The sequence below is a fragment of the Amblyraja radiata genome, chromosome 2 (assembly GCF_010909765.2).
Source record: "Amblyraja radiata isolate CabotCenter1 chromosome 2, sAmbRad1.1.pri, whole genome shotgun sequence".
NCBI lineage: Eukaryota > Metazoa > Chordata > Chondrichthyes > Rajiformes > Rajidae > Amblyraja > Amblyraja radiata.
Window position 1 is genome coordinate 85,808,594 of NC_045957.1, and position 14,484 is coordinate 85,823,077.

Here is a 14,484-nt window from a genome sequence, read left to right on the forward strand (position 1 = left end):
AATACAGGTGTGCCAAGCTTGCCGTCATACCTGAGAAGACTTGAGGCAATAATCGCTGCCAAAGGTGCCTCAACAAAGTACTGAGTAAAGGGTCTGAAAACTTATGTAAATGTGATATTTTGGTTATTTCTTTTTAATTATTTGCAAAAATTTCTAAACACCTCTTTTGGCTTTTTTTATGGTGAGGTATTGTGTGTAGATTGATGATAAAAAATGAATTTAATCCATTTCAAAATAAGGCTGTAATGTAACAAAATGTGGAATTAGTGAAGGGGTCTGAATACTTTCTGAATGCACTGTATATTTGCTTTGCCATGGTTTGCAAGCCATTATCCTGACTAAGGCACAAAAAAAGCCAATCTTAGTGGAAACCAAACACTTTTCTATTTCTTCCCCACAGCAATACTAGAATAGAATTGAATAGGCCTTTTATTGCCATTCAAACAGCTTGGTTTGAACAAAATTGCATTTTCTACAGTCTTAACATTACAAAAACCCCCAAGACCCACACTTGAGGTGGAAGGCAAAAGTTTTATCTCTTCCCTTTGTTCTTCTCCCGCGGTCCAGCAGTCCAACTGCAACGTTGAGGCGACTGGGGCTCACGATGTTTAACACCCCCGGCTAGCAATGTTAAGTCCCGCGGCCGTTTAAGCCACGCCGGGTGATGTTAGGCCCTGCTCCGAGTCCTTTAAACACTGCGATTCCGGCGGGAGAGGTTGCCATTGCGGGAGCTCCGAAAAGCAGTCTCCCACCAGGGACCTGCGAGCTCCCGATGTTCCTGTCCACCGGGGCTGCGGCCGGAGCCTCCGAAGCTCTGAAGTTGAGTCGCAACCGCGCGCCACCACAGTTCTTTCCGTTCCGAAGTTGGCCAGCTCCACGAGGGCGAGTCCGCAGGCTTTGCGACTGGAGCCCTCATGTTGGTGCTGGCCGGAAGCCGCCGCCGGCTCCACGAGGTTAGGCCCAACGACATCAGGGACCCAACAGGGAAAAAGATGGGTCCCCGTACAAGGAAGAGATTAATGTTTCCCCCACCCCCACCCCCCACATATACACAGCTAAAAAATAATAAAAACTAGAATCAAAAACATACATTTAACGAGACAAAATTTTGCAGTTGAGCCGCTGCCGTTAGGCGCCGCCACACTCCACTGCACCTAATACTGTACCTAATTTCCGAAAAGTTTCCAGCTGGAATGGAGCTCATCTACCAGGTTAATGGGAAACTGTTCAATCTTTATCACCTCCACATTAGAACCACATGAGTAGTTGAGTTGCAGTGTGCAGATAATTGGACGCCAAGGTTCAAGCCTTTATAAACATGTTTACAGAAACATACAAGAATGTTGCCCTCACCTTCAACATCTGTAAAACAAAGGTTCTCCACCAAACCTGCCTACTTGCTATTAAGGGAGTGCAGCGTAGGTTGCTATTGAGGCAGTGTAGCGCAAGTGCACAAGGTTAATTCCTGGGATGGCGGGACTGTCGTATGCTGAGAGAATGGAGCGGCTGGGCTTGTATACTCTGGAATTTAGAAGGATGAGAGGGATCTTTTTGAAACATATAAGATTATTAAGGGTTTGGACACGCTAGAGGCAGGAACCATGTTCCCGATGTTGGGGGAGTCCAGAAGCAGGGGCCATGGTTTAAGCATAAGGGGTAAGGCATTTTGAATGGAGATGAGGAACGTTTTCACACAGAGAGTGGTGAGTCTGTGGAATTCTGTGCCTCTGAGGGTGGTGGAGGCCTGTTCTCTGGATACTTTCAAGAGAGAGCTAGATAGGGCTCTTGAAGATAGTGGAGTCAGGGGATTTGGGGAGACGGCAGGAAAGTGGTACTGATTGTGGATGATCAGCTATGAACACATTGAATGGTGGTGCTGGTTTGAAGGGCCGAATGGCCTACTCCTGCATCTATTGTCTATTGTCTACTGTGCAATATGGCTTTTGCCATTTAAGAATTGCCTACAGGGGCGATAATGCTGTCTCTGGAAAAATATCCAAATTCACTGGTAGAGTAACCAAACTAATATCAGCATTCTCTGACACATCAGTATTCCCCACATTGAGGCACTGATTACATTCAGGACTTTATTTGTCTCATGTACCGAGGTACAATGAAATTAATTTTGTGTACAGTTCAGCACAAGTATCACTATACACGAGCACTAAGATGCATATTAGATAAGCATCTCACATACAGTATGTGTATAGCACACTGAGACAGTAGGGCAGAGTCACCAGTTTGGCACCAGGGCAGGTCATGTCACTCGCCTTCCAGACATTGGGTTCTCAAGACTGACACTCACTTCTGAGCCCGTTCGTGGAAGTGAGTACCATGGGAGAAAGTTGAACAGATTCAAGAATGTGATCAAAATCTCCTTGAATCAATGCATTCAAACAGAAGAAGAAGATCTGTTTGGAATTGTAAGGGATGTTTTTTCTTTTCAATTTAATTTGACCAGCGTGTTGCATCGTATTTAAGGTGCAGCATCATTTATGGAAAGCCCTTGATGCCTCTGTCAATTGTTAGAGTGATAACCAGCTTCCTACTGGTAATGTGATTTCCCCATTTATTTTCCATGTTATACAATGTTGAAGGGATATCCCTTGCTGACTGCTTTGCTATTTCTTTTCTGAACAGTTTGGAGGCTATGTGTCAGTTTGAATGGTTTGGCAAGTACTTGACATTAAAGAAATCGCATCTCCTACAGTTAAAGCTGCTCAACCTCTTATTGGGTAAAGTATAATTATTATTTTCTGCAAGTTTCATACTTATTTATCCTATGAAAAAATGTAAATTATTATAACAGGGGATAGCTATATATTAATAAAAATAAAAGTATAAAATATAAATATAAATATAAAAGGATACGTTATATGCTTTACCAGATTAGGAATGTATATAGTTAACAATATCTGAAAATGTACAATTGGAATGCTCTTCGCCATGCCCCAAAAGCATGGCGAAGGGTAGGGGGAGTGGTGATCCCCAAGGAAAAAGATGCCTCAAACATCGACCAATTCCGGCAAATCAATCTCTTGAATGTTGAAGGGAAGATCTTCTATAGCATTGTTGCTCAAAGGAAACCTACCTGAAACAGAACAACCTGATTGATATGTTGGTACAGAAAGCTATCTGCAAGTCTTATTTCTGGACCTAGCCAATGCTTTTGGATCTGTTGCCCATTCTCTCCTCTGGATAACCTTTGAGTTCTTCCATGTACCAAAGACCATTACAAACTACTTCCATGACTAGCAACTCTGTATTACAACAACAGAATACACAACATCATGGCAATCACTGGAAGTGGGAATAATGGCAGGTTGCACCATCTCCCCGCTAGCCTTCACAATGGTGATGGAAGTGATCATCCGAGCTTCCAAGTGGGTCATAGGAGGAGAGCGGCTGCAGTCTGGGCAGCGGCCACCTCCCATTCGTGCCTACGTGGATGACATGCCCACCCTGACCTCAACCATTGCATGTACCAAGCGCCTGCTGGAAAAGCTTCATCCGAACATAACATGGGCCCGGATGAAGTTGAAACCCAGCAATTCCAGGAGCATATCCATCATCCGAGGAGAAATCGTAGACAAGCGATTCCACATTGATGATGGTGTCAGAGCTGCCAGTCAAGGGTTTAGGATGGTGGTACAATGCAAGCCTCAAAGACTCAGACCAGTGTGGCCAACTGAGGGAAAAAACGATCAAAAGCCTCGCTAGCATAGACAAGACCTTGCGTCCTGGTAAGCTGAAACTGTGGTATCTGCAGTTTGGATTGCTCCCCCGTCTGATGTGGCCTCTGATGGTCTACGAGGTCCCCATCACCAAAGTCGTGAAGCTGGAGAGGACAGTCAGTTCATACATTAAGAAGTGGCTTGGCCTCCCGCGTTGCCTCAACAATATCGGTTTATATGGACACAGTGCTCTGGAACTGCCTGTCTCTAGCCTCACAGCAGAATACAAATTCACCAAAGTGATGCTGGACATGACCCTGATCGAGTCTCAAGATGATGCGGTACGAGCGACTGCTCCCAGATTGGCAACTGGGAGGAAGTGGACCCCATCGGAGGCTGTAGAGCAAGCAAAATCTGCTCTCAGGCATGGAGACATTGTCGGACAGGTGCAGCAGGGAAGAGGTGGGATTGGACTCGGGACAAGTCGACCCAAATGGCACAAGGCAACATCCACCCAGAGAAGAAAGCTGGTAGTTGCTGAGGTCCGTCAGCAAGAGGAGGCAGAGAGATGAGCAACGGCAGTCTCACAGTCCAAACAGGGCCAGTGGACTACCTGGGAAAACATGGAGCATCGTAAGCTTACCTGGAGAGATCTGTGGGAGATGGAAGGAAGCCATCTTAGCTTCATCATCAGAGCCACCTACGATGTTCTTCCCACACCCAAGAACCTAAACCAATGGTTTGGAGAAGATCCATCATGTTCTCTCTGCCATACCACAGTAACATTAGGGCACATCCTCACTGGCTGCAAAACCAGTCTTTCACAAGGCCGCTAAACCTGGAGGCACAATCAGGTCCTGTGACAACTGGCGATTACCTTGGAAGGAAGGAGAACTACCACCAATGCCCTCCCTCTCCCAACGCCTGGTTTCTCGAACACCACCTCCTTTGTAAAGGCAGGACAGCTTCCAGAGAAGCCACTTGCAAGAAAGGAACCGACCCTCCTGGACACTGCCCGGGACTGGAAAATGCAGGCTGATCTAGACCAGAAGCTCATCTTTCCACCAGACATCACAACTAATCTCAGGCCGGATCTGATCTTGTGGTCAACCTCACAGAAGCCCCTGTACATCGTGGAGTTAACTGTGCCTTAGGAGGCTGCAGTTGGTGAAGCGCATGAAGGCAAATGTCTGAAGTATTCAGACCTAGCAGCTGAGGCAGAACAATGCGGCTGGCGTACTCAGGTGCTCCCTGTGGAGGTTGGTTGTAGAGGGTTTGTATCCATGTCAACAACCAGACTCCTGAAGAGAATGGGAGTTCGAGGACAGGCCGTCCAGCAAGCCATCAGATCGCTGTCAGAGGCTGCTGAGCGAAGCAGCAACTGGCTATGGCTGAAGAGTAAGGACTCCAATTGGGCTGCAAAATGACCAGCAAGAGGGGTAAAACGGAGGGGAGCGCACCTGGGATGCCAGGTGTTGCTGTTGAGTCCACTGGAGGTGTCGTGGGCCTATAAACAAAACACCAAGGAAGGAGGGTGACCACCTGATGACCCCAATGAAGTTTTTACCCATACCCTCACTCAAGATAGTAAGAAGGTGCCAATTATAGTAGGGATTGTAATATCAAGTCCTATAAACCCAACCTTGTTTGGAGGTTACGTATTTAACATGTAAAGGGCTGCAATAAATTGTTGGATTGTGAAGCACCAAATCAGTTTTGCTGTTGCAACTAAGAATTTTATTGCTCCATTTTGGTACAAATGACAATAAAAGACTCTTGGCTCTCTTAGAGTCGTAGAGTGATACAGCAGGGAAACTGGCCCTTCTGCCCAACTTGCCCATGCTGTTCCATTTACACTAGTCACACCTGCCTGCATTTGGCCCATTTCCTTCTAAATATGTCCTATACATGTATCTGTCTAATTGTTTCTTAAATGTTGCAATAGTCCCTGCCTCAACTGTCTCCACTGGCAGCTCGCTCCATACACCCAGCACCCTTTCAGATTCCTATTAAATCTTTTCCTCTTCACCTTAATCCTTTGTCCTCTGGTTCTCAATTCCCCTACCCTGGGCAAGAGACTCTGTGCATCAACCCAATCTATTCCTCATGATTTTATACACCTTAATGAGATTGCCCCTCATCCTCCTGCACTCTAAGGAATAGTTTCCTGGCCTGCTCAATTTCTCCCTGTAGCTCAGACCCCATCCTTGTAAATCTTCTCTGTACCTTTTCCAGCTTGACAATATCTTTCCTATAACCTGGTTATAGGACTCTCTTAACTTTTTACCTTATTGCTTATCAAGTTGTGGGCATGTTGGATACATTATGATACATTTTCCTGTCCATCATTTTCTTATCTTCATATTTTCATATCAAATCTTCAAGAAAAAAATCTGATTTTGATTGTGGAAAAAAGCATCAATATTACTTAACATTTGTCTATTATTAATTCTGGCATTTTTCAATGAATTGTTTACGGCGAGCACTGCAGGCCTGTTTTTAGTAAAACCACATCTAGACAATAATCACTTTTGAAATCATCTGTACTTTATACTTTTCTTGTATTGGTTCAAATTGAGCTCCTGCAAGAAGGCCCAGCTGTGGATGTCTGGAATTGCTATTTATACAGAAGAATTCGTAAGAAAACAAGTGTAATGTTGCCTTCATCCAGGTTTATTCCTTTACAGAAAAAAGGTACTTTGTTAATGATGTCATCTGTATACAGAAAGAATGTCAAAAGTTTGGAAGTCATCAAATTCATATAATGACTGAGTTATTCACTTTAATGGCTGAATTTAATGAGGTTAGTCATTACATTATGTCACATTTATTTGTTGCCTTATTATTTTATGGCTTGGATCCTTGAAGGATAAAGAGAGAGTTTAAGAGAGAGTTAGATAGAGCTCGAGGGGCTAGTGGAGTCGAGGGATATGGGGAGAAGGCAGGCACAGGTTATTGATAGGGGACGATCAGCCATGATCACAATGAATGGCGGTGCTGGCTCGAAGGGCTGAATGGCCTCCTCCTGCACCTATTTTCTATGTTTCTATAAAATACCATTTTCTTAGAAATTGTTTTAAGAAAAACTGAAACTAAAAAAGCTGAAAATAGTCCAGTCAAGGTTTTGGCTTTACACATTTAGGGTGAAGTAAGTGTTAGAATATTTCAGCAAATTATTTCAGTGAAAAACTGTTACGAGAAATATTGCAATTACAGGGAACCTTGCTTAATTTACTGACCACATCCATTTATTTAAAAAAATGATGTTTGGGATTATTTCTGCGCAGTTTGTGACTTGGAACATTCATTGCACTATATCCCACTGTATGAGATTTTCATAATGTGCATCTTATATATGGGTGTTTCTGTAAATAAGGGTACCAACCTGTGACATGGATGGCCAAATTTGAAAGTTATTAAATTACAACCAAAATACCACATCATTAAAAATGGGCCTACCTATGGACCTTTTGAGCTAATTTGTGATCAAAATCAAGCAAAATTTGACCAAAATAAAAAAAAGAGAATCTTTATTTATTTATTTATTTATTTATATGTTTTTAATATACATAAACGAGAAAGAATATAGTGACCTTTCATTGAATTTGACGTTAATTTACTCTAAATTTGCCCAGAAATAAAAGCATCTGTGTAGAGCATACTTTCAACGAGACATGGCATTATTTGGGACCAGATTACTTTTGATTCCCTTCGCTACAATTCAGACGTTTTACAACACCATAGCAACAAGCAATGAAAGTTTAACGGAATTTAAACAATTCTATGGAAAACAAATAGCAGCATTTACGAGAAAAGAACGAAAAAGTGCAAAAAGATATTTACTAACCAATGATTCCAAGCAAAAAAAAAAGTGTGAACAGTGTTATTCAGAGCAGAGTGCCCACAACATGACCACTGGGACACTGTCTCTTATACTTATTTCTAAGCTCTCTTACCAAATGTCGGCACGTAACCCACCGCAAGGCCCATAGTTCAGGTCAGGGTCATTACAACCGCGTTTGAATTTTTTTTAAATCGCGACGAGTGCAAAAATAAGTTATCGCATTGATGACGTCAAAAATCGGGAGGGACTACAGAATGAGACATCGCTAAATAGGTGATAGATTTTTATTTCATGATTTTAAGTTCTATTCATTATTAAGTATTATTAAGCTTAAACACAAAATATAAACAATAAATATAAAAACGGTTACTCTGCTTTTAATTCATACGTTTCACACGTGACCAATTGGACACTGCTGCTCACGTTGTGCTGCAAACACTTGGGGCATCAGAAACCATCTAATCAGGTGATAAATGATAAAAATCATAAGCATAATCAGAATTTGGCTTGTATAGAGTTATTTAATTGCAAAATGAATGTGATCTTTCAGGTATAAATTAGCCGAAGGATTTGATGAAATCCTGCATAAAAAAATGGCACAAAAAAAGACAAGAAAGCACAGGGACATATCTGCTATTTTTCTTTGTAAAATCAGATTTATTTATTTTTCCTTCATCTCATTATTTTGGCTATACACCATGATCTATACTATTTAAAATACAGGATATGAAGCAATGGGAATATTACATAAAAAACAGGCAAATAACCTGGAAATTTCACAACTGTGCTGTATTTACAGAAACACCCATACGTATAATACAGTTGAGAGCTATTTCAGCCACTAAAAATATTTATTAACCAAAAGAAAAGTAACATAGAAATATAGAAACATAGATAATAGGTGCAGGAGTAGGCCTTTCGGCCCTTCGAGCCTGCACCGCCATTCAACATGATCATGGCTGATCATCCAACTCAGTATCCTGAACCTGCCTTCTCTCCATACCCCCTGATCCCTTTAGCCACAAGCCACATATAGATAACAATATAGATTTGTAAAAAAAAGTGACAGGAATATTGCAGGTGATGTGAACGAAATACATACTGTATATATTAGTTATGTATAATTTTAAAATATGTTTTAAACAGGAAAGTAATGTGGAACAAATTAATTAAGTGATTCAAATGCCACAAATAATCAAATGTGGTAATTATTTAATCTAATAACTTTTTTTAGTTAATGATTATTATACAATGAAAGTTGATTTGACTTTCAATTATTTCCTCCCTAGCAACAGGACAAACTGGATGACAGTCAGATGGCACTGTGAATGCACCTGACAGCCAGAGGAGATAGGGAGTGAGAAATTGGGGTTGTGAGTTTGTGAGAAATTGGCCATTACAAGAGGTTAGGAATAGTGTTTGGGGTTTGAGATCTAAGAGGTATTATTGTGGAATGAAGGATGGTCAGACACTGGGTTGGAGGAGAGGTAGAGGTCTGTGATGAGGGCACTGGGTGGGGGTGGGAGGGCATTGAAGGCTGCATGTGGCAGGGCAGAAGGCTAAGACTTCCTTGAGACATCTGGATGGAAGTTGGGAAAATCAACCTCTATTCCTTTAATATAATAAGTGCATGAATAGTCCTCCATTTTACTGCCAGGTTTCCTTGAGTCAATAGATTCCCAGAGAATAGTTGTTACATTTAAATTAGACTTCCAGTTGCATTCTAGAAACCGGATTTTAATGTTTAACTTCTCTAAAGCTGACAAACACACATGCAATTAGAAACTAGTTTGCATTTTGACAATGATAAGTGGTAATTCCTAAAATTAAATTTCTATCAAACTCCATGTAATTCCTTATTTAATAGAAAATATGATATTTATTCTAGCTGCTCTCTGGATGGACAAATCAGTATCTAAATGAATTAAATGATTTTGTAATCTGTTTTTTCTATCTGATTATGACAATCCTTATCAGGCATGTGAATGTCATATTAGTACTGACCTGCATATCTTCCGAGGATGTAATTTGTCAAAAACAGTGAAAATATACTGAAAGTAGGAAGCACTAATACTATCAAGAAATGAAATACACAAAATTGTGAAGTAACTCAGCAGGTCAGGCAGCATCCGTGGAGAACATGGATAGGTGAGGTTTTGGGTCACGACCCTTCTTCAGACTGAAAAATTGAAGAAGGGTCCTGACCCAAAATATCACCTACTCATGTTCTCCAAGGACGCTGCGTGACCTGCTGAGTTACTCCAGCATTTTGTCTCTTTCCTTGGTAAACCAGCATCTACAGTTCTTGTTTCTGCATAAGAAATGAAATTGTGCTTCCTTCTTTAGTGTATTTTTTTAATGAGTGTAACCAATTATTTTTTAGCACTGGTAATTTTAAGATTATTGTATCTTTTATTGTGATGATAATCAGGATTGAATTATTTGTCAGTATTATTGGTACTAATTTCGCTTGTATACCAAACATCTTTTATGTAGACTGTACAAGAAGAACTTTCTGCTCCAGTCCCAGAAGGCTGTCTGAACTATATCAATTACCAAAAGCAAATACAAATTGCTGTAAATCAAACAAAAGAGGCAATGAATGATGCAATGGAAAACTACAACTGCCAATGTGAATCGACTCAATCACTGCATATTCAACTGATCGAAAGGTAAGTTCCATATGTAAGTTGTGATCTTTAGAATTTGAGCAAAGTCATTCAACCTGCATAATGCATCATTTCACTTAGAATCAGATGGCTCTGCTGGATTTTCTTACTTGTTATTGAGCTGACCTGCAGCTGCAAACCAGGCACAGGATGTGGAATCTTTATGGGAGGTTTAACAAAGTAATTGCAGTTCTAGCAGATGTACTTTTTACAATGTATCTTGCATATTACTATAAGGCACTTGTAAACCAAATGTGTTTTCACAATATTAAATTGAATAAAGGGGATGGATTCCAAACAATCATTTGGAAAATTTGGTATGAATGTAAAATGCCAACAATTTGAGTATCATGCTTGACTGCTGCCCCTACTTACTGGAGAGGACTTGCTCTCAGAGTTTCACTGATGCCATTCTGAAATAAATTACTTAGAAATGTAGCGGGACAGCTCTGAACAACTCCTTTAAAGTTTTTATGCTGTTAATGCTTAATATTTTCTTTGTTTGCTTATCAAGTTTGCAACAATTATACTTTTTTGGGGGGGGAAGAACAGTGCGGCAGCTGGTAGGTTTCCTATACCTCAAATTGTGTAGGGAGTGGATGAGAAAATGGGATAGCAGAAAACTTGAGTGGACGGGTGATTGATGGGTGACATGGACTCAGTGGCCCGAACTGTCTGTTTCCATGCTGTATCTCTAAACTAAGCTAAACATATTAAAAGAAGACCCATAATGGTGGTGGTGGGCTTGAGTTGATAAACAAGCCGAGAACCTGATTCATGTGCAGTTTATCATGGTGCAACATAATTGAAAATCTTTTTTTTGAAGCACATTAACGTGTGTCTGACACAGCACTAACATTCAATTCTAAAGGTACAATGCACTCAGAAAGTATTCATATCCCTTAACTTGTTCCACATTTTGTTACGTTAAAGCCTTATTTTAAAATGGATTAAATTCATTTTTTTTCCATCAATATACACACAATACCCCAGAATGAAGAAGCGAAAACAGGTGTTTAGAATTTTTTGCAAAGTATTTATAAAGAAATGACTGAAATATCACATTTACACAAGTATTCAGTCCCTTTGCTATGACACTCAAAATTGAACTTAGGTTCATCCCGTTTCCATTGATTATCCTTGGGATGTTTCTACAACTTGATTGGAGTCTACCAGTGGTAAATTAACTTGATTGGACATGATTTGGAAAGGCACACACCTGTCTATATAAGGTCCCACATTTTGCATGTCAGTGCAAAAACTAAGCCATGAAGACGAAGGATTTGTCCGTAGACCTCCAAGACAGGATTGTGTCGAGACACAGGGTATAAAACAATTTCTGCAGCCTTGCCGGTCCCGAAGAGCACAGTGGCCTCCATCATTCTTAAATGGAAGAACTTTGTAACCACCAGGACTCTTCATGGAGCTGGTCACCCTGCCAAACTGAGCAATCGGGGAGAAGGCGACCAAGAACCCGATGGTCACTCTGACAGAGCTCCAGAGTTCCTCTGTGGAGATGGGAAAACCTTGCAGAAGGACATCTATATCTGCAGCAATCAGGCCTTTATGGTAGAGTGGCCAGACGGAAGCCACTCCTCTGTAAAAGGCACATGACTGCCCACTTGGAGTTTGCCAACAACTTTCTCTGGTCTGATGAAACCAAGATTGGCCTGAATGCCAAGCGTCAATGCCTGAATGCCAAGCGTCACGTCTGGAGGAAACCGGGCACTGCTCATAGCCTGGCCAATACTATACCTACAGTGAAGTATGGTGTTGGCAGCATCATGCTTTGAGGATGCTTTTCATCAGCAGAAACTGGGAGACCAGTCAGGATTGAGGGAAAGATGAACGGAGCAAAGTACAGAGAGATCCTTGATCAAAACCTGCTCCAGAGCGTTCTGGACCTCAGACTGGGGTGGAGGTTCACCTTCCAAAAGGACAACGACCCTGAAGCACATAGCCAAGACAATGCAAGAGTGGCTTTGTGACAAGTTTGTGAATGTCCTTGAGTGGCCCAGCCAGAGCCTGGACTTGAACCCGATCAGTGCATCGACACTCCCCATTCAACCTGATAGAGCTTGAGAGGATCTGCAGAGAAGAATGGGACAAATTACCCAAATACAGGTTTGCCAAGCTTGTAGTGTCATACCCAAGAAGACTTGAGGCTGTAATCATGCCAAAGGTACCTCAACAAAGTACTGAGTACAGGGTCTGAATACTTATGTAAATGTGATATTTCAGTTTTTTCTTTTTAATTACCTTGCAAAAATTTCTAAATACCTGTTTTTGCTTTTTTATTATAGGGTATTGTGTGTAGATTGATGATTAAAAAAAAAGAATTTAATCAATTTTAGAATAAGGCTGTAATGTAACAAAATGTGGAAAAATTGAAGGCGTCTAAATACTTTTTGAATGCACTGTATAAAAATGCATATTAACATGATAACAACTTCAATCAATCTCATTACCTCCAAAATATGATTGGATACCTCCCATATTGGCTGTGCTCAGATGGGCAAAGTGTTTCCTCTTCGATATGTGCACCAATTGAAATCATTCCACATGTAAAACCTTTGCTCAACACTGCAGGGGGACATTCAGTAATGGTTTTCCAAAGCTTACTCATTGTTGGTATCTTACAGAGTTTTAGGGTATTCTTGATGTTACTTGCTTTGCAGCGACACAGCTTAAAAATCGGCTGCACTAATTACTACCACACCTTGTTGTAGTAACTCTGATGCCCTCTACTTCTTCCAAGACCTGACCACCATTGTGGATTCTACTGATCTCCACTGTAAAGTTGGTGCATGGGCAATCCTTGCATTGGTATTCCCATTTCAATTTCTTGAAGTCTTGCAACTGGTTCACAACTATTGGAGTGGACATGGCATGCATGGGGCATAGCAAAAGGATTTGAGTATAGGAGCAGGGAGGTTCTACTGCAGTTGTACAGGGTCTTGGTGAGACCACACCTGGAGTATTGCGTACAGTTTTCGTCTCCTAATCTGAGGAAAGACATTCTTGACATAGAGGGAGTACAGAGAAGGTTCACCAGACTGATTCCTGGGATGTCAGGACTTTCATATGAAGAAAGACTGGATAGACTCGGTTTGTACTCGCTAGAATTTGGAAGATTGAGGGGGGATCTTATAGAAACTTACAAAATTCTTAAGGGGTTGGACAGGCTAGATGCAGGTAGATTGTTCCCGATGTTGGGGAAGTCCAGAACAAGGGGCCACAGTTTAAGGATAAGGGGGAAATCTTTTAGGACCGAGATGAGGAAAACATTTTTCACACAGAGAGTGGTGAATCTCTGGAATTCTCTGCCACAGAAGGTAGTTGAGGCCAGTTCATTGGCTATATTTAAGAGGGTGTTAGATGTGGCCCTTGTGGCTAAAGGGATCAGGGGGTATGGAGAGAAGGCAGGTACAGGATACTGAGTTGGATGATCAGCCAATATGATCATATTGAATGGCGGTGCAGGCTCGAAGAGCCGAATGGCCTACTCCTGCACCTATTTTCTATGTTTCTATGTTTCTATGTTTGGCAATGCAAGGACCTACAACGAATTAGGAACTGATAAAGTTAGTATCAGTTAAATATGTCAAGATGTTGGTGAGTTTAACAGTCGATAAAATACTTGATTATCCATACCCTGGAGTTTTAAATTGGGTGTCTTCAGACAATGTGGATGCTTTGGTTGTTATCTTTCAAATATCCAGAGATTTTGCAATGTTTTGGTTTGTGTTTATTATTTTCACATGTGCATGTGGGTGACTGCTCTGGCCTCCTGTCAGATCCCCAAGATATGCCAGTTTGTTAATTGGCTGCTCTAAATACAATACAATACAATACAATACAATACTTTTATTTGTAAATTATCCTTTGTTAGATATATGATAAAATGAAACTGGGTGGGAGTGGGAATAGGTTCTGGCATTGTAGGAAACCAAGAAGGAATTGGTCTGATTTGATCTGGCATGGATATGATGGTCTAAATTGCCTCATTCTATATCTTAATTAATATATAAGAAAATTTGTTGCTAAACAGAAAGTAAAATGTGGGAATAAATAGATCTTTGTCAGGTTGTCAGGGTAAAGCAAAAGTCCATGCTTGAGCCGCAGGTAGTAACATTCTGCATAAACAATTGGACTGATGGGACAAATATACAAATAGAATGCAAAAATAAATCTAGCCAAATCATTAGATGCTGAAATAACTAATTAGATAAAGACTGAAATTAAAAGAGAGCTACCCGAAGTATTAGTCTAATATTGAGTTGGAAGGATGCAAAGT

The 14,484-nt window shown here is 41.0% G+C and overlaps 1 protein-coding gene across 1 annotated transcript in view; it reads left to right on the forward strand.

Moving 5' to 3' along the window:
* The window catches only part of abca13 (ATP binding cassette subfamily A member 13), a 235,128-nt gene that overhangs the window by 83,880 nt on the left and 136,764 nt on the right, over positions 1-14,484 (forward strand). The window contains exons 18-20 of the mRNA XM_033049779.1: positions 2,641-2,735; positions 6,362-6,477; positions 10,015-10,190. Coding sequence (XP_032905670.1) covers positions 2,641-2,735; positions 6,362-6,477; positions 10,015-10,190 — 387 coding nt within the window. The remainder of the gene's footprint in view (positions 1-2,640; positions 2,736-6,361; positions 6,478-10,014; positions 10,191-14,484) is intronic.